This window comes from Bombus fervidus, chromosome 1, assembly GCF_041682495.2.
Source record: "Bombus fervidus isolate BK054 chromosome 1, iyBomFerv1, whole genome shotgun sequence".
Lineage (NCBI taxonomy): Eukaryota > Metazoa > Arthropoda > Insecta > Hymenoptera > Apidae > Bombus > Bombus fervidus.
The window spans coordinates 4,657,172-4,678,527 of NC_091517.1; the positions used below are offsets into that span (position 1 = coordinate 4,657,172).

At 35.2% G+C, this 21,356-nt stretch overlaps 2 protein-coding genes across 4 annotated transcripts in view; one reads left to right on the top strand and one right to left on the bottom strand.

The window, feature by feature from the left end:
• The window catches only part of Rhogef3 (Rho guanine nucleotide exchange factor 3), a 133,484-nt gene that overhangs the window by 109,956 nt on the left and 2,172 nt on the right, over positions 1-21,356 (bottom strand). The window contains exon 2 of one of the 3 annotated variants that reach the window (XM_072008340.1): positions 8,888-9,000. In XM_072008340.1, coding sequence (XP_071864441.1) covers positions 8,888-8,933 — 46 coding nt within the window. In that variant the 5' untranslated portion in view covers positions 8,934-9,000. Of the gene's footprint in view, positions 1-623; positions 1,110-1,741; positions 2,247-8,887; positions 9,001-21,356 lie in introns of those variants that run through there. The other 2 variants (XM_072008351.1, XM_072008360.1) reach the window with 2 other exon arrangements.
• On the top strand, positions 16,246-19,445 carry LOC139986501 (venom acid phosphatase Acph-1). The gene is made up of 7 exons (XM_072001927.1): positions 16,246-16,538; positions 16,764-16,871; positions 17,446-17,711; positions 17,841-17,997; positions 18,078-18,201; positions 18,291-18,505; positions 18,587-19,445. The coding sequence occupies exons 1-7, from the start codon at positions 16,449-16,451 to the stop codon at positions 18,872-18,874; spliced, it is 1,248 nt and encodes a 415-aa protein (XP_071858028.1). The 5' UTR covers positions 16,246-16,448; the 3' UTR covers positions 18,875-19,445.

The following is a 21,356-nucleotide window of genomic DNA, read 5'->3' on the forward strand; positions in this document are numbered from 1 at the left end:
TGGAGTATAGGAGGAAGAAAATTTCTGAAGAAAGTGAAAGTCAAAGCGTTACAGGACGATAAAATACAGAAGCAACGTCGTCTTCAAATTATTCAAATTGTACACCCGACGTAATTAGATAAATTATTGAGGCATTAAGTTAACAGTTAACGCGAAAATTACCTATTATAGAAATAAAATCGTCGCAGGGCGCCTTCGAAATATTTGAAATTCCGACGCTTCTCGTTGGGCAAGTAACCGATAACAAGTGAATTAAGATCTGCGTGCTAATTACCACTAGTCCATCGAATCAATTTAATGATCAAAGAGGTGTCTCGTGTGTATCGGCATACCAAATGTCGACCTTTCATAGCCGACTCAAAGGGAATAATTTGTGCAGATTGTTATAGGATTGTTGGAAAATCACCACGGCTGTCTGCGAATAATAGTAAATTAAAAGGAAAAAAAAAAAATAAAATGTGCAAATGACAAGTAGATCGTTATATAAATAGTCAAGGATAGAGGGCATGATTTTAATGAAACGTACATGGTTCGAAATAAGACTGAATGACAACGAAGTTTCGTGTATCTTATAACTAAATAGTTCAGTAAGAATGGAAAAATAATAATTGTGTAGAACTTACAGCTCGTAATGTCTTTAACCATTCATTCTTACGTTAGGCTGTACACAGGGATACGCTGAAGTAGACTCGACGAGAGTAGAGGATTGCTCTTGAGGCAGAGAAGTGACACAGAGTAAAAGAATGATGGAAGAAGGGGAGAACATAAAAGAGAATTTTTCAGTGTTATGAATGTCGAAATGCGTTGTTATAAGCCACTACACTGATTAATACTACTCGTGCAGCCCGAGAGGGAAATCACAATAGAACGTACAATAGAAATTCCAATTAAATGTGGACTGAAAACGATCAATTTGACGATTACTTAGATAATGATATTCGGGAAAAGAATAAAGTATACATTCGGGATAGTTAAATTGAAATGTCTCGGTAGTTTTTATTTGCTTACACGTAATGCGTGGTACTAAGAATTAGGCAAACAATGGTGTAAGAAGGAAACGTGATCTTATTTCAACGATAACGCATCACTGTGTACGTTTAAACAGGGATTTAGCTCCAATGCGACAAATTGGGAACTATAAATAAAGCTGTATACGTACATCCATAGAAATTGAAGTACCGCAAAAACCGCATTCGGTCTAGTTGGAACGCTACTAATGAGTTTAGTGTTGTATACTGTGTGGCGTTGTTGAAAATATCGCGTAAAATTCTCGTTGTAAATGTCACGGTACGAATTAGAAGCTATATACGTAATTTTCCTAACGAGATCCACACGATACGCGAACAAGACTGCGTATAACGCCTGTAGAATGCGAAACAACGGTAAAAAATAAAATTATTCGTTCAAGATCTTCTAACTGAAATGCTTCGAAATAAAGTCTCAAGACGTGTTCATTATTCAAGCAGACGGAGCGAGAGAAAAAAAGTAAAACGCTTAAGCCAGCAACGAAGTCAGACCAGACTAGGAAGGAAGCAAGGTGCACGAGGTCATTGTCCTCAAAAAGGCGCGTAGTGGTAGCGTCATATTTCTGCGAGAACCTCTGACACGGTGCAGAGAATCCTGGTGAATAGCGGAACGTTCTCTCCAAGAACCATACCGATTTCCAACGTACAGTTATCACATACTGATCCATTAATACGTGTACGCAGATCGATAAATTTGGCTCCCGGGTGACATTTACCGTTCACTCGAACATTTATCATCCATGCTCGGATGTACACGAGAAGAGGATACGAAGGAACGGAGGCAACGTCCCTGAGCATTGAAACGCCGTGTCGGACCGGTGTGCTGTGTCACGCGTCACAACATTGCGTTTGTCGTCGGCTCACACGCGATCCGTACGCAGCAGGGAGACAGGCAACGATGACGAAAGAACTAAAGAAACGTCATACCGCGTTGGATCGCGTTACGTCGTGTCACGTCGCGTCACTAGCATTACATTTCTATCACACACCCACTACACGTCCGGTAAACGAGCACTATAGCCGATGTACGGCTTCTCTGTGTTCGTTTGCCTGCGGACTGGAGCGTGCCCCAAAGAAAAAAAGCAGTTCGAATCGCGGCACGTTCTTTCAGGGCCGTACGACTGTTCGAGGGTAAGAGGTGTCAGAAGGGGGTGCTCGACGGAAGGGGTAGAGAACGCGTGAGGTCCGCGTGTGTCTTTTGGGCTGCCGGTCCCAACGTTGACTGCACCATCGGTCTCTATCGCGCTACTCGCAACCACCACCACTACCACTACCTCCACCACCACCACTACTACCACTACCGCCGCCACCACAGCTACCGTCGCCGCCGTCGACGACGACGCCGTCGGTTGGCGTTGGCTATCGATTTTTCCGCGCAGCCTCCGCGGCCGGAGCACACAGACCGTCGACGTCTACTGGATAGTTCTAACATCGTTGCTTGCTACTTTAACCCCTTCTGATTCTCACCTGCCCACCTGTTTTTCTTTCAGCTTTTCTTTTTGTTCTTCCACCAGCCAGTCTTTTTTCCACCAAGAAAAATGGACCAAGTTTCCCCAATAACAGTATCTATGGAGCTTCTCTTTCTTGACTATCGGGCCCATTGATTTAGTAATCTATTGTCATCGGTCGCTTTTGACTTTTTTACATGGAACTCTCGTACTTTTTCTCTTTCCTTTTGTTCTACTTCGCTTAATTACAGCTTAAGTGAACTATTTCGCTTTATTTTACTTGTTTTTTTTCCAGCTATAATCTTCACCATTGCGAATATCAGCGATTGTTAGATAGCACCATCAGGATTGTCGTTACCATTTTTGTTTGCCCCGTTTCTTTGTCCCACTTAAGATGTAATATTCTGCTGTAAAATAGGACGAAAATTGCTTTTCAAATTCCTTTATGTGTTCTCCAACTCTTTTATTGATCGCATTTCTGTTGATCTTTCTTCCATGGCCTGGTTACTGCGGAACCCGGAATCTCCTAGCGACTTTATGAAGGGGTTACATTCTTTTGTTTGCAATAAACGGCGAATATGCTTTCAGTTATCCAAGGTCTTAAATTTGTTCCGCATTCGACTTATTAATTACCTAGCTGCGGGTTTGTCAATGCAAAACAAAATATACTCAATTTTTTGCCAGAATACGTCATCGAGGTATCTTTTATGGATAAAATTCATTCCGCGTTTTTATCGCTTTTCTTATATTAAAAAATTTTCAAACCTTCCTAATTCTGCTCTATAGACGAAGTCAACCTAGCAACAATGAGTTCAGTGGAAAATGAGAGAACTTTCTTCAGAAAAACGTGGCTCAAAGGAAGACATTCTTATCCAAAAGGAAGAAGCGGCCCAGCGATAGAATGCACGATTTTGTGGAAAGATTTCAGGAAAAACGTGAGAGATGAAGTCTTCCACTTTCATATTATACGATCTTTTATTCGTTTCCCTATCCCCTCGCTTGTCAGTCACTTTTACAAAGCCAGGAATGGCCAACATTCGGCATTCTCGCTAACGAACGAGCCAGGAATCTACATCGACCCCTGGAAGATGTTTGAGTTCGTTAGATGAAACCGATGCATAAGATAAGACTGAACGAAACTCTCAATTGTAAAACGATCGACGCAAATAGAAAAACCCGAGCATGAGCTCAAATATGCGTGATACACCCTTTTCAAGTGTGACATTTTATATTAAAGAATTATTTATACTAGTTTAAAGACAAAATATAAAGTATTAGTGATAAATGTTTCTAATTTTTGAGAAATTACCATCTTTCCGAAGCACTGACGCTGAATCGAAAGCCAAGATTTTACAATAATTTATGATTGAAAAGAAACGAAGAAACAACTGTTCTCTACACAACATGGTGCAGTATTTAACTTGTATCTTACTTTGTAATTCATTATTTATCTTTCAAAGTGTATGAAGAGATTCAGAAGTCTCTTTCAACATTGCATCTGCATATATCTTACAGCATGTACGCCCATGATAGAGACAGGTCAAAATAATTCTGATTATGCTAACTTAACGAAGACAACGAAGTTTCGGTGGAAGAACGAAACTTCGACGATTATTGAAGATAGAATATATTGTACAAGTATTGGTAGACAAGAAGGACGAGCTTCCGTTTTGAAGACTCGTTAAACGTGCTAGAAGATATACTAGAAGGAAGTTTGCACTTTGACACCCACGTGGCGTCGACGAACTTTAGCATCAACAAGATATCCTGGAAGAAGCCTGAAGATTACGATCTTGATGAAGTTTGAATATTTCCTTCTGAACATCTTGTAAACTAATAAGTACATATAATAATATTAGTTAAAAACCATTAAAATAATTACCAACTATGACAATACACATACAACGAAGATACTTGAAATTCGTGTATTTAGGATATAAATTATATTTTATAGTTTAAAAGATCATAATATAAATTTTATACGCAATTAATAGACTTAGTTGTTATCTGAAAGAAAATTAGAGATTAAACAATTCAGAATCAATAACTTAGTCCTTGGAATGCTGGTGGCCGATTGTGGACGGATGATTCTACTTGATGCTAGTAGTGCTACTCAATCTATGGCCTGGCAATAAAGGAAGTAACGCTTACGCCAGCGAGTTTCTTGCGATAATGGGTAATCTTGGAAATGAGAAAAGCGAAGAAAAGAGACTTATAGTGATTTTGTACATGAAAAAAGCCAACTTGATATAATTTACTACTGCTGCTTACACATGCTGACGGATACTATCTCGGTGTAATTAAAAGATGTATATCGGATAAGAAACTTCGTAACTACATATGTATGTAAAGCGTGTAACGATGACACGTTTTACGAAAAGTTCGAATCATTCGTTCAATTTAATCGGACGTTTGTATCATATTGATTGAGAAGAATCTAATTAGTTTACAACTGTATCGTGCAACGATAGAAAATGTTCTCTAGAAGGAAATGGTTGAAATTTAATTTTTCATTGCAACCTCAACTAAGAACTCACAGGAATTAATTAAATCTGCGTCCAAAAGGATGACCTTAATGAGATAGGGTTCTCAGAATTAAACAATCTCCGCAAAGCGTCTGCAATTTCGTCCTTGATGCTCTTAAAACCCCAATTGTTGAATCTGACAACTAAAAATGAAATAATGCAATCTTCGCGCAAATAAATATTTTGTCTTTATCTCGATGCGATTTCGTTTGAAGTGTCCGAATTAAAAATTACACGGTTTCACGTATCGTTGGTATAATTGAACCATCTAACGTGTGCAATTTTCTTTTATCGCTGGTATAACGTACAGAATTTTTGTTAAGATACAACTGCGCACGCGAGAATACAAACAACATACACTATGATACATATATGTATATACATGTGTCCATAGCGATTCATAAAAAGCATTCTGGCGAGCAAAACCCTGTGAAGTATCGCGATAGGAAACATTTTTTGAAGTAAAAAGATAAAAGGATATTCTTCGGAGGAGACCAGGAAGTAGAGATAAGGACGGGCACAAAGGGCATTCAGATAAATTCAGAAAACTGTAAATCCCATGAAAATCTTTCTTCAAGCTGTTTGAAGCGAGACAACCATAGACGAATCACTACGAAAGGTATACACTTATGTACATATACACCTCAGCAACAAATATATGTATATTTGTAAGTATGACAATAATAGGTGTACTTGTACATTCGGCATTCTGTGACATCCACATTTCTCATGACGTTAATTTGAATATTTTAGCAGGTCGCTTGAATATTTTACGCATTTAATATAAGAGAAATCAATTTTAAACCAGTTTTTACGTGAAGTTATTTATATCAGTAAAATTCAATTTCGGACTTCTAACACTTCTATAGTATACTATGATATGCTAATTCTTTATTAACTTACACGTTCGATTTAATCTATTTTCTCAAATGTGAATTTGTTGCAAAGACTCCAAAAAGGTACTAATTCCAACTTTAATGATATTTCCTTTTAAATATTTGTAACTGATTGGTACCTGATTTGTAAAGTATAGTCCGTATATAAAGATATAAAAGTCAGAAACATAAGGGGTTCTGAAATCTTTTCTAAAATCGTAAAATCCCTCTTGTAGTTTGAAAAATGGCCGTTTGTTCTTGAAGGACTAACTTCGAACTAATCTGAAATATCTCTTAGAACTACGTAAGCCAAGAAGAGTCGGGTCACTGGACGAAAGATATATTGAGTTTTCGTATATAGTAACGTCAATTTTTAGAATAGTATCTATTTATAATACCGAGCTTTTCTATCAGTATTCACGATTACATATACTTATCGGTACATAGATTGACCCTCTTTTTAGATATTGAATATTCTAACTTTAAACTTTCTATTTGTTATTGTATGTACGTATGCATATAAAGAAAAGAATAAATATTGTACTTCTTTCTTATTTATAAAGTAAAATTTCCTTTCTCCATTATACATTGTGATTCATTGTGATTCACGAGTACGATTTATACATGAAAGAATTTTTATTAGTCAAATGAAAGGAAGTTTATTGTATATCGATAAATTCAGAAGTCACTCAATGTTTATATCTTTCCACTCATTCTTTCGTTAATTTTTATCAAGAGAAGGGTCTATTTAAATTTCCATTTTTTCTATTTAAATATGCGTCTTGTACTTGTAACACCAAAATCGACATAAATAAATTATTCTCATGTTTTATTTATATACCGTTACATATTTCATAAATTCGTGAAACAAGTTTCAGTATACTCCCGGAGCTGTTTCAAGTGTTTTTCAAACGAGCTCATTATATCCGTGGTATGCTTCTAACTTTTTAAATAGAAACAAATATATGTAATCCATTTTTTAATATATCGCGACTACAATGTTTTATATTAACAATTTACTTTGACACAGTTGAATTTATCTATTATATATCGAAAGACCTAATTTTAGAATATGTATACATACATATACGAGTGGGAATTATATTTCAGCTTTTCCCTAAATCACTTACAAACGCCGCAGACCATCTTCGTAGCACCATGAACGCAAGGTAAATTTTCACGAAGGATACTTTAGAGTATCGAATAGTTGTGTTTATGACAATTAACTCCTAGACAACTATCAACTGTGCTTAATAACCACGATCCTCTTTCCAGTCACTTGTCATGTAAAGTTCGATCGTCTTAGTCCGGTCCATTATTAAAATGAGTTACATAATAACCCATCAGTCTCGCGTAATTACTCAATTCCATGAGCTTTTCCGAAATTATACTGAATTTAAACCGAAATTACGTCTTGGTGAACTCGCTCGATAATTTATACTGAAACTCTATACAGTAGAGGAGAGAATTTAATTATTATTAGCAATTATTCAATGTCGATCATGCACATCCTCTATACGCTACAACCGAGAGAGAGAGAGAGAGAGAGAGAGAGAGAGAGAGAAAAGAGCTAACGGAGGACGTCAAACGCAGTCCTTATTAATAATTTTGATTTCGGAGATTTCAGTTACGGCGATGTAGCTTTCATGCAGCTCCCAGTCAATTTACAAGAAAACTTTCTCGACTTTCCTTTAAGCTTTCGTGTAACATTTGCCCACGTGACAGAAAGAAGTTTCCCAAAAAAGAAAATTAATATGAAGGTAATAGTTTAGTGACCCTTCCTGGGTACATTCAAATTCTCCTAATATTCCCTCTCACCGAATTCAATGATAATTATAGTGATATTGCAAAACTTCATTAACAGACAGCTGCGAGAAATGAAAGTTCCCAGTGTAGCTTCAAAATTCATTTACCGTCTCTGCTGCCATTAATTATTGAGATAAAACGAAGTAACAAAGTGGGAGAGCTATTACAAACCATGATACTTCTCGAGGTAAGATCTCCCCTAAAGCAATAAAAACGTACGCTATCATTTTTCAACGATTCAGAGAAAAGTCGTTCGCCGTCTTCTTCAATTCCTTTCGACAGTTTTCGCTGCTGCCATTATCGAACACTTCCTTGCTCACGTTCATGAACATTGAATTTACTGTTCAAAATACTGTGGTTTCATCAATTTTTGAACGATCGCCTTTCATGTCAACTTCTAGGCTACCGAAAATGAATAAAAATAACGCTGACAACATATGCATTTCGAGAGAAGCTCGAATATGTATATCAGCTACACAAATATCTTAAAATATACTATCGGAAGATATTGTTCGAAATACAATTAGGGTTATCTATGAATAATACAAAAAAAAAAAAAAAAAATTATAAAATCGATCTGCTAATCGATGAGAAACATATTTCAAAAACAAAATCATCTACGATATATTGAAATATTGCTAAATTTCTTGCATTTTGGTATGAATTTCTATTTACAAAACTGAACTTCCTCTGCTACAATTTTACGACATCATCGATTAGTTACTTTAATCCTAGCAGGAAATAGTTTTAAGCATAAATAGACGATCGATCTGCCTGTCTACTATCTACGCGTGGATTACACGTTAGTGTGTACATGTCCCCGTTTCTTATAAAATAAACTCTATTTAATCTGGAATCGAGACTGAATGCACCAGTGTTAATGGAATTCAGCCTGCTGGATGTGACACGCTCCACTAGGTCCTCGGACTCAATTGAGAAATAACTAGGAGGTTCGATTTAACGGAGCGTGAAAAAAAATTCAATGTACAAAAGAAAAAAGTAAAAATAAACACAGCTATCTGACATACCGCATATACATAAGAAATTAAAAATTCTAATACTTTGCACCTAATTAGCCAAAGAACGATATGTATATAAACAAGGATGATTAAATACATAAAGCTCTGTGTAAACAAAATTCTAGAAGTAAATAAAATATTTCTACATTTATGTCAACGTAAATAACCATCCAACAACAAAGAACTCACCTTCATCCTTGTCCGTTCCACCACAAAGTAAAAATGTTGAGACCATAAAAAAGTCTTGTGATAAAACTGTCAGCTCCAACTATGTTTATGGAATAATGAATGTCGCCTTCAACCTGGGACAAGAAGATTAAAAATGTTACTTATTCTTTGTAATTCATTACTAATACATACATATATATAAGAGAAATTGGAAGGACAAAAATAGCTCTAAATATTCTAAAATTATTGAACATGACCAGAGTAATAACATTGGCGCCCATGTAATAGGAACTGCGCCAAACTACCTGAATCGTGGGATCTCGACTCCTGTACCCGGGATCGTCCGAGCTGATCTCAGATGGATTTAAGGTTTCAAGAGTGGTCCAGTGTATATTTCTCACTGGTAGAGTTATGTAAGCTGGATCAAAGAATTCGACAGTAATCTAAAAAATCCAAAAACCTAAGAGTAGTCTAAGTATATCTCATAATAAATCCGAAGATCCAGTGGTGGTTCATGACGTATCTTTCAATCTTAGACTAACTTTAGAAGGGATTCAAAGATCCAAGTTATCCACAGCGTTTCTCATAACTCTACACAGATCTAGAATGGACTTAAGAATTCAGAAATTATCCAAATTATGCTTCACAGTTCTAAGCTAGATTCAAGGATCCAGCAGTATCTCCGAGTAACCTTACGATTCTGAATTGGTACAGGTGGAGCCTAAGATCGGACACTGCGATTGTGAAGTAATTCAAGATAACTCTCAGAGTCTCGATGTTTATAATTTGCAGTTATACCGTAGTAGATCTTGCAGCAGCCTTACAGTTCTACGAACACAGGATATTTTAGAGGCGAGTTTTGCGATCCTGGGTCAGGGATGTGATTGGTTCATGGCCTTCAGGAGGACCGGGGGCGAATCCTACAATCGCAGGGTCACAGAGTTCATAGTCTTGTGACCTTGGTAAAATTCAAGGCGTGTCCCTCCATTTCGGAGTCAGGGGTTTCGGTGTTCCACGATCTTAAAGTCGTCTAGGATGATTCTTACAATATCACGATCAAAAGTTTCCAGTACACGGACTAAAGATCATCCGCTTTGAAATTCGTGTCATTTTATAGGATGTATGTTGGTACCTCGCAAAAGGATACATTTGATGTAATGAATTTTCCTATACATATTCACCGCAGTGCTTCCTATCTGATATGTGTTAATAAAAAAATGTTTCCGAGTACAAAATGTAGGATATCTCGTGTATTATAAGATAAATGTTATCCTGGTAGGTCACCCTATTGTAAAAATATAAACTGTAAATCGACAAAATTTGAAGGATAAAGAATACTAGAGGAAATGTGCGGGCATTATCGATATTCGAAGGACGGTGGTGTTACCTCAGTGCGCATTATGTGGGTTACTAGTCCAAGGTCTAACTTCGTTCGTGTCCTGGAACATAAGCTCGTTTGTATGCTGGGTAATTTACCCGAACTTCCGGTGACCTATATCATTCGCGTATATCTATCTTATCCCCAGATAAAAGTTACGAATACACAATTTTACATCATTTTTCTCATAAAAGTACGATAATGATTTTGATACGCATCTGTATATGCTCTTATAGTTTTAATCATTTATCACTCTCTGTGTTTCTTTAAGTAGTATGTCCTTTTGTTTATCTGCGATGCTGGATACGTTTTATATTTTCATTCTTTCTTATTATCAACACCCACAGATAATAAACGTAGTTTAAAATATTTCAATAATTATCACGCCTTTCTCTCCTTCGCTTAGATCTATCAGTAATTTCACCGTGATGCTTATACTCGTATTACAGGTTTCGAAAAACTTTCTCCTCCGAAATGAATGAGAGTTGTAGATGAAGAGATACTAAAAAAGGAAGGGAACGAAAATTGAAGAATTACATTAAGGATATTCGGTGCCAAAGCGGTCGAATCGACTCGATCGATTTCCCGCAGATCTACTGTCGTTTCTGCAGAAGGAAGTTGTTCCAGAACGTGCCTTCGCACCCTACGACGTCTGTCGATACGTTATTCAATTCCACAGTATCGGATTTCTCTTCTCAGCCTGCAGTCAGGCTACAACGGCAACTGCAGTTGTAGTATCTAACAACGATGCAGTTCTATCGAGGTGTCCTTCCGCTCTTTTCCCCCGCGTTTCCACGTTTCGATATTTGACAAGCCAAGCAACGTACAAAAATATTTACAGAATCATATTCTGCCAATCTAAATTGCGAAGAACATTAACGATCAACGATACAACAGCTTGGGCGATGTTACAAAAAACTTGTAGTTCTCGTAAACTAACTCGAGCAAAATGTATCTTGGTATATCTGCATTTTAATCAGGTTAAACTATTTAATAAAGGCAAATGTATTTCTCGCTCAATGTTACTTTGCTTATTAAAAATTATAATGCGTGAGTAATTGTGGATTATAAAAGCGACATACGTGGCTGTACATTCACGATAAGAGGCTCGCCTAATTTGTGACTCTGTTGCCTTGCAGTCTGCATCCATTATTAATTCTGTACGTAATAGTGGGGGTTTCTCCATGTATCTCATACAAACGATGAGCTTGTGTCTGTAGTCAGATTAAAATTCATGTACATGTATAATATATCCCTGAATGCAATTTCGGGTATCAGTGTAAACCTCGATGTGAACAATAGCATTAAATATTGAAACGATCTAAGGATATTTCACGAACCGTCAGACATATTATAAAATATTGATGAAACTGAGACTTCTCAATCGTAAGAATGGTAGATTAATGAGCATTATTCGCAAAGCTATAAGTAACACGTTATTGTCTTTAATCACTCTATGAACTGATTCTATCGCTTACATATTATCTGTTTTCAATCATTAGACTACAGCAATGTAATCACACGATGAATATTTAAGAAAAAATTAAGCTTATGAAATTTAAATAATTTGTTAATTCCGATCTGAAATAGTTGAAAGAGTGTAAACCATTTTCATGAAACAGAGCTTTGATATATGTCTACGTATTTAAATTGTTGATTAAAGATAAATACTTTACTATCTTGATTATGCAGCATCATATTTTAACATTTAATTTTTAAAGTTATAGTCAGAAGTGATAAAAGTGATTATCGTATTACAGCGAAGGCTGTTCAATTTTTACGACAAGAACATGATATATGTGGATTTTATGTTTCAAAGGATTGTAACATATTGCGTATCTGGTATTTTAATAATTTTTTCTTCTGTTCTACTCACACTTTTGTACTCGTTCACAGATGCAAGTATGTTAAATTAAGAATTTACGCGTTTAAGATCCGGTTAAATTATACGTTCTCTTGCATGATTAAACAAACGTTAATATAATTCATTCCTCGTAATTACACAGCTCAGAATATCCTTGAATCTTCGTAAAAAAAGTAAGTACAAAATTTATATTTTAAAATTGCAACACACTGATACAAAAACAGATAATAAAAATGAATCAAAGGGAAATTAATTTCACAAAACAAACTGACCAAATCGTACGAAAAATTCAAACCATGCTTGCGTATCTGGCGTATGTAGGAATGTGACAATAGTTGTATGGAAAGATCCGACTCAAGGTTACCATAGCCTTGGAACATGGAATCAAATAGCCGATACATCGCGTCGGTCCAGAGATGCTTCGAAGGATAAAAAGTCCAGTCGTTGAAATGGATTTTCAAGAAGAGAAAAAAGAACGAATGCGACTAGAACGAATTGCGAAATAGAGAGAGAAAGAGAGGAAGAGAGAGAAGGCGTGAGAACCGGATAATATCGAACGTCAACTTGCAATGGATAGTTACAATCTAACGGAGCTTTTTGCATAACGTGACACGATACACGATATCTCAGATCAACAAACGTACAGAGTTAAGCAGCGATAGCTGTTTGAAATGCGTATTTCCTAGATGAATGCTATATTTCACCAACTTCGCAAAACCGCTCTTCCACGTAGTGACGTGCGAAATTAAAACTGATTAAAATAAATAAAATCGATTCTCTATCTCTTGTCACCGTAATCGCGAAATGCAACTTATTTATAAATACATACGTCGTAAAAAAAAAAAAAAAAAAAAACGGATATATCTCGCATGAATGATCCGATTTTCAGAAGTGAATCTTAAGAATCGCATATTAAATTAAAGAAACCGAATCCGCTTATCACGTGACAAGTATTTATTTAAATCGCGCTATCTATTTCTTTTTATAAATTAAAAAGTGCATCATTAAAGTTCTTTACGGTACGTGTCGTTTAACTTATACCGCGTAAAAGGTACCGAGAAACAAATGCTATTAACCATCTATTCACGCCCGCCTTTTTATGAAGACTTCATAAATTTAGCAATAATCTTGCTACGTCAGGCTCGAGATACATAAAACCGGGCGAATGCATACACACGTGATTGCGAGAAGGAATACCGGTGAGTTCAGTTTTAATACACATACCCGCGTCGTTATTTTCTTTACATAAAATTTTATGAAAGCTTTTCACACAGTAAGGATTCGCTATGCAAAAAGAAACGAACGATGTCGACCCTCATGGCAGGGAGGATCTTTTTAAAAATTTATTAAGGATACAGCGCGCGGTTGTTAGACATTATGGTCTTTCAAGATCAGGTTATTTCATTTTTTCAACCCTTTAATATGCATGTCTGCAATAAAACAGAGATGTGTATCGGTAAATTTTATTCAGGACACGCCCACAACTTGTTCTATCTATGATGCATTATTGCGATAATTTTTCTTCGCCTACGTTCTCATGACGTGTATCATTGCGCATCAACACCGTAAGAACAGGTACGATACATTCTACTTATGTGAAGAGCGATCCGTCATTGTTACTTGTTTCACGTTCTTCAAACGAATAAAATGAATAAACTACACGTTCAATCTTAAATCTTAAACAGGAAATCCATTACACTTATTTAGAATTGAGTAATAATGTTTTTCGATATTTAATACTGAAAATTGAACGGTTTGAGAGCGTATCTCCCATCGGAATTCTAAACGAAGGCATAATATTCAGTGATACGATAAGGTGTTACGGGATAAAAACAAAATATTAAGAAGTATACACAGTAAGGAATTATTTTAAGACGAAGATTTAAAAAAAGATGTAACCTATACCGCATCGTACTTGAACCGGGATCGACGATTTTCGATTAAATAAAGTTGAAGTGGAGTGTAAAATCTATCGTCCATAAATAGTTTATATCTTGCTTATAATCTCGTTATATTTTCTACAACGTTTTACGTAGAATGAAAGATGTCGAACGAGTTCTGTTTAAATTAAACCGCGGATAAATAATGTTTTCCTTCCGAATACTCGTATAATGTCAACTTACTGTTTTTTGTCCGCTCTATCAGTGTATACATGCAATATGACGGTGATTAAACAAAGCCATTCATTAACAGGAGCCATTAAGAGGAAGTCGATATAATCACGATGTACGTGAATCATAGTGTACATTTAAAAAAGTGATGGAAATTATTTGTATTCACGATTCTTTACACAGTAAAAATACGAATGTCGACTTTGTAGAAATTGAGTTAACGTCTCTTACGGTACAATCGAGTTATTTTCTTTGAGGCATAATATACATCGAATAAAGCTGCAACCTTCGTTTCCTTTTTTTACTCCTCGAAGCGAATTGTTTTATCATCGTATTATCGTTGAAATTTTTTGTGTACGGTTCGTCTACATACAGGTATAAACTAAGTTCCTTTATTCCCAGAATCGAATCGTAAAAGGAAAAACTAGATGGACAAGCGTGACGGAATTGCTAAACCAGAAATTCCGTAAGACGTCAGATGGCACTTAAATAAAGCGATACGAGTAATCTATGTAGTTAATAATATCCATGTAAAATGAACAAACATACAACTACCGATGATCGTAATTCGTATGAAATTTCCTCCGTACATGTGTACCTATATTAATGATCATCTGTTAACAATCATTAATATTGATCGTCATATATTGGTATTCAAACGTACAAAGTACAAAATAAACGTTTCAGGATTTTCTCCATCAAAGATAGTATAGAGATAGTATTAATGTTTCGATCTCTCTGTTCGGTAATAGTGTCTAAACTATCGAAGTTCTTAGAACAATTTGTATCTGCAATCGAATGTATGTATCTGTAACACCCAGGTTGGGAATGCAATGAGACGAATAGCCAATGTACCAGCCTCTGGAACTATGTTTCATTCAAATAGAGGTTATCGATAACAATCAAGTTGACTTATCCTTGATAAACTAGCGAGCACTTGTGGTGACTATTGAAGTCTTACGAAACTTGCAACCTGTATATGATTACGAATGGTCATTTGTTTCTTTTTCAACACGGCTATAAACGCCTCAACATCTTGGCCAATTTATTAACGAAAGACAAAACTGACTAGTTTTTAGTTTTTCGTCTAAAAAGTATTCATTTCAGGGATAAGTTTTATTCGTGTCCTTATTTTACATTTAGAGTGTCGTATAAGTACTTCAATTAGGTACTGGAATTTCCTACAAGTAGTTAAATTTTTTCCTCGTAAATCCCAGATACTTTTGTTTACATAAAAAGATATTTCAACAGAAAATAAAAATAAATAAACTCGTACAGCAGGTAGAGGAAGATTCTTAGTACGATATAGGAACTTTAATATCAAATTCTCAGGAAGAATAAATTAAATTAAGCAGGAAAGTGTTTCATAATCTTTATATGCATGCTACTATATTGATAAATTACAATTAATTATGTAATATATTTCCCCTTTATGGATTATATTCTCCTTTTACAGGTTATTACGCGTAATTACGACAATGCGACAAATTACGAATCAATTAGCGTTTAGAGGTGTATTATATGCTTTATGTCGTTTACGTAAAAATTTAATCTGTTTGAATCACATTCACTAAGATTGAACATATAAATCTCATTTTTTAATTTTTCTCATGTATTACAGTATGAGTATTTACAACTCTGAGATGTATTAAGAAGTTTACTACTTCTTAAAATATTCTTAATTATTTACATATTCGAGAACTGATTGCCTAACACTAAATTCAATCTTACTTTCTCCGCTTCTTTTTTTAAAGTTCCAATCTTAGATTAAGCAACAGAGAATAGTCGGCGAAACTACCAGAGTATAAGATTCGATTGCAAGGAACCACATGGTTATATAGGATACCTTCAAGGCAATCGAGAGTAATCTTTATTTAACGATGACATATAACTTTCTCGACGACATGATATTGAACTTTAGTCACTTAGACAAGGAACAGTTCCCGCCAGAAGACCGATTCTTTAAGTACTTGGCCTTCGAAGAGCACCACGATTGGCAGCAGGAAAAGGATCAACGTAACGAGCAAAAACGGGGAACCCACGATAAAAATCAAGAGAACTGCAAACCTGTTCGCCTATGTTCCTTATCCACCCCCACCCAACGAGTTGTTTTAGTTAAGCACGAGCAAGAATATATACTTCTTCGTAGATCGTGCGGAGAAATTGTACATTCCGGACGTACCCGTCGTTCCTTGCATCGTTATCCAACCGGCGTTAACAGAATAAAACATGTTATTCGATTTTTTGGTGATTCTTTTTAACTTTATTTTGTCCGTCACCATGGTCAACTGTAATTTGGACTTACAACTGTTACACGTGGTAAATAATCATTTCGTTATCGAAAGATTTTGCAATCGTTTTATGATTTTACAACCGTATGCAAATAGTTGTGATCTTTCAAACGGATATAACCTCTTTTCCTAGATAACTTGAAGTGAAAGTGCATAGTCATTTATATAATAATGTGTAAAATAGTCGGTGATTATTTTGAATTATTATTAGTGAAAAGTAATATTAAATTAATGGCAAAATGTGTTTTTCAAGGTGTTTCGACATGGTGATAAAGTACCGCATCGGGAGTATCAAAACTATCCTAACGATCCTTATCGCGACTACTCGTATCATCCAATGGGTGATGGAGATTTAACGAACGTAAGTAAAAAATTTATGTAATAATTAATAGTCAATGATAGAATAATTAAAAATTAACGTATATTATCTATAACGTAGTTCACAACTATAAATATCGATTATGATCTTATCCTTATACATTTCAATATAATCACATCTGGTAGATCTTTGTAACCTAGATACGAATCTAAATCTCATATACTATGTCAATACTAAGGTGTGGTTTAATAAAGTATTTTGCGAGTTCCAAGAAATCCTTGGAAGTGCGTTCAAAGAATTTTGTCTTTGCAAGTGGTTATTCAAAACTTTGGACGAGCTTGAGTCATTCTTCTCGCGTGTAATTTTATACTATATATTTTTCTACCATAGTAAGATGTAAAAATATTTGATTTTTAATCTTTTCAATTTTTTAATGGCGCACAGTAACTCTGTAAGATCACGTTTTCTAAAACGTCTCTTCCAACGTCTCAACGTTATTTGCATAAGACAGTGATAAAGAAAGTAATCATTATCTGTTACGAAACAATTACGAAGTCATTAACGACACATACCGGCAAACACAAACGATAATTGTTTCGTGAAACTATGTACACAGCGAGGCAAGCTGCGAGAATACAGGATTGGGACAATGCTCCGTGAACGTTACGATCAATATTTCGGGCCAGATTACTGGCCGGAGAAGATCTATGCCCGATCGACTTATATCCCAAGAACTCAGTTGTCTCTAGAGCTAGTTCTAGCTGGATTATTCCCACCCTCGGAGAAGCAAACCTGGAATCCGAATCTATCTTGGATTCCGGTATTCTCGTTCTTCGAGCCTTATGAAACTGACAATCTTCTATTTCCACATCATTGCCCCAGGTAATTCTGTTCGTGTCTATCTTTATTATGAGATGCGAATTATTCGTGAAAAATAGGATCGTAAGAACACCTGACAGCTCTTGATATTTCAATATAATAATTATGTATCTTTATCGTTTGTGACTCAAGGTACAGAGAAGAATACAATAAATTCCTGCGACAAAGTAAAGCGCGGGATTTAATAAGCAAGTATAAACCTATAATGAATTATTTGACCCAGAGAACCGGGAAGGCCATCAACACGACATCCTCTGTTACTTATCTTTATAATTTGTTAAAAGAACAGGTGAAGTTACTTTCATACTGTACATGCATTGAATATAGATTTTTTAAAGGATCAGATAGTTGAAAAACATTGATTTGCAGGCATCTCAAAACCTGACTCTGCCAGAATGGACCAATACAGTTTATCCTACTCCGATGAAGGAGATAATCGCGCTAGACTTTAGACTCAGATCATACACAAGAACGCTGAAACGTTTGAATGGAGGTACAAGGATACTAATTGTTTTTTTACGTGGAACATTGTTAATATCACGCGGAAGATACGTTAATCATTCTTGTACTTTCTTTTTACAGGTTTGTTAATACGTAAAATGGTAGAAGATATTAAGACGTACAAAGCGGGCAAATTAGAACCGTACGATAGGAAAGCGTTCCTTTTCTCAGCGCACGAAATGAACGTCGCTGCAGTTGCGAGAGCTTTGGAATTGGACGAACCCATTGTTCCTGCATACGGTGCTACTCTCATTCTGGAAACGCTACGCGATAAGAAAGGGAATTATTACGTTCGGGTAAATATTTCGTCCATAAAATGCGAAATGTTACATTAAAAATGTATTTATTAATAATTACTTTTATTACTTCGTTGCTAGGTTTTACACTGGACTGGAGTTTCCGAACAGCTTATGATCGAAACGATTCCTGGTTGCACAGAACTATGTCCCTTAGAAAATTTTTTTGCCATCGTAAAGGATGTGTTACCAAGCGACGATGAATATCATTGTCACCCTACTGAGAATATAAAAATGTCAAGCAATAGCGAACAAGTATATACCTCAGGCTCGAGTTTAGCTGTAGGAAAAACCTGGTATTACGTAATATCTCTGTTGTTCCTTACTATTTCAATTCTACGTAATGCTATCGTTAATATTTGTCATTAATTTTGCGAAGGCAGAACAAGGATTGCAATAATATTGTTAGCGTTTGGAAAATGTTGATATGATATTTTGCGTCTTTGAATTGAGATAGCTAGTAAAAGTATTTGAATACTGCTAAGAAAGATTTATGTTTGTATTAGTAGATTCTTTTAATACCAGTACCATAAGATGTTGCTATTAGAATAGTAATACTTATATGTAGATGCTCCATAAAGTATTAAATTAGACAATTGCAATATTGTTGTAATCTCTAGTCAGGATTATTAACACTACAGTCATACAGATATCTTTTCCTTCTTCATTAAGGTGTATTAAAAATTCTTGTTTATGTTGTTTGTATATAGCTATATATAAATATAAAACATTTGAAATTATATACATACTTGAATATACATGAATGTCGATAGTGTGTACTATTTGAAAATCAAAGTATTATATTTTAGAAAAAATACGTTTGATTCTCTAAAACGGTACATGTATAGATGAAAAATACAGTCCAAACAGATCACAGCAGTGCCAATATTCCCGTAAGTGAATAAAGAAGAGTGTTTGGCAGACACGAAATGAGAGCAGATTCGATTTGCAAGTTGACGACTTGATTCTCCTATTTTCATCCAGGTTAAAAGTTCAAAAACCTTTATAGAGTAGATCTAGCGAAATATTTATCAGTTTAGATTGACATTTTTCGTGACTGTGATAATGTAATAATGATAGTGGAAATATAAGTCCTCGTTATTAGCATAAAGTGCGATTGATGACCGATAAAATTAATAAAAACTACATTTCCTACTTTTTGACACTAGTTTTTCACGCTCAAATCAAAATGATCAATAATTTTTATTGATGATACAATCTATTGTATTTTTACAACAAATTTGCAGTTCCAATTATGTTAAATATGTTTATCTTTTTCGAGACAACATAGAGATAATAATACTGCCTTCATTTACATTTGAAACGAAATCAATCAATGTATACCTCAATTATTGCAAATGCTTTGAGTGTATCTAAACGCATAATTCCGCAGAAGAGTCACTGGCTCATACAGTACACGTTGTACAATTCAGCTCAAACAGTAACACGCTTCAAGTGACCTGTGTATTAATTTACATAAAACAATCGGCACATGTATTCTTGTGATGCAATGTTCGCCGGTAAACTGAACACTCGAGCACACATAGCGAATGACTTTTTAACGAGTGATGTTGCTTTGGTTAATCTTTCGCATCAAGATTACAATTAGCCTCGAAGTCTCACGAAGAGGAGCAGAACGGATAAAATCGAGCTTACGATCGTTATACGAGAATTAAATTTTTCGTTAATACATATAATTAAATCAAAATTTAAAAATATTTCTATCAGAATCTTATGGTAACTTTGAACTATTATATTATTATATATTAAAAGAAATTTATCATATAATACATTCAAGCATTTATACACTCAATAATATATTGGAAATGGTTAACATATTGACAGAGTTTTGTTAAGGGAAATTTTTGAATTACTGATAAACAAAAAGCGAGTCTGAATGATCGATGCACATGCAACTGCAATATAGTAATACCTGTACGCCTTCTTGCGAAAGCTCTACAGTGACTAAGAAATATTTCGACGTTCAGCAGCACGAACTAGCTTGCAAATGGATTGGAACGCTGCAAATACTCTGCAGCTTTGTTGAAGGCGCGCTGAAGCATCATTTGTTCTCTCATATTTATTACTAAAAACATATCCTGGATAATTGATAGAATTCATATTTCATTCCTTATCAATACTTCCCATTTCAATTATGCATTAGACTCTCCTAATCATTACAAAGACCATTAAATTCTCATTACAGCAAAAAATTAATATTCATCTTATTTCAGCAAACAATAAATGGCTATAAGATATTACGCGTAGGTATAGTAAACAAGATACTTGATAATAGTTTTAAAATTACTAGTCACTATCATTATCTTATTTTGCATATTTTCATCAGAAATACGTAAGCGTAAAGAACCGTACCAAACCAAAAAGTTCGAGGTGATCCTTTATCATAACTTTAAAAGGGAAAGATTGGAGTTAAGTTGGGGTTGTGTTGTGTGATAATATTTTACACAATTGAATATTTTACAGATGAAATCTTACAGATGTGATCTATAGGAATTAATCGCGAACGATTGAAGGAAAATCACACAGAGTTCAACGATGCATATAATTTTGCATAAAAACAAATTTATGATAATTATAGGCAAGGCAAAACGTGTGGGAATTCTTGGACGATATCGCAAATAGTGACTTCTCAAGGCTAGGATTTCCCAATAAGCATGTAGTTATTTAAAAGACAAACGAAGATAACCGCAGTTGACGCGTCACTATCTTGAAGAAATTCCCGAACTGCATTGCGTAAATTCCGACTTTCCATACCATCATAGTGTCATTTATCCAATATCGTTGTAATTTCTTAAGAGCATTAAATCAAAGCTCTTTTAATAGAATAAGA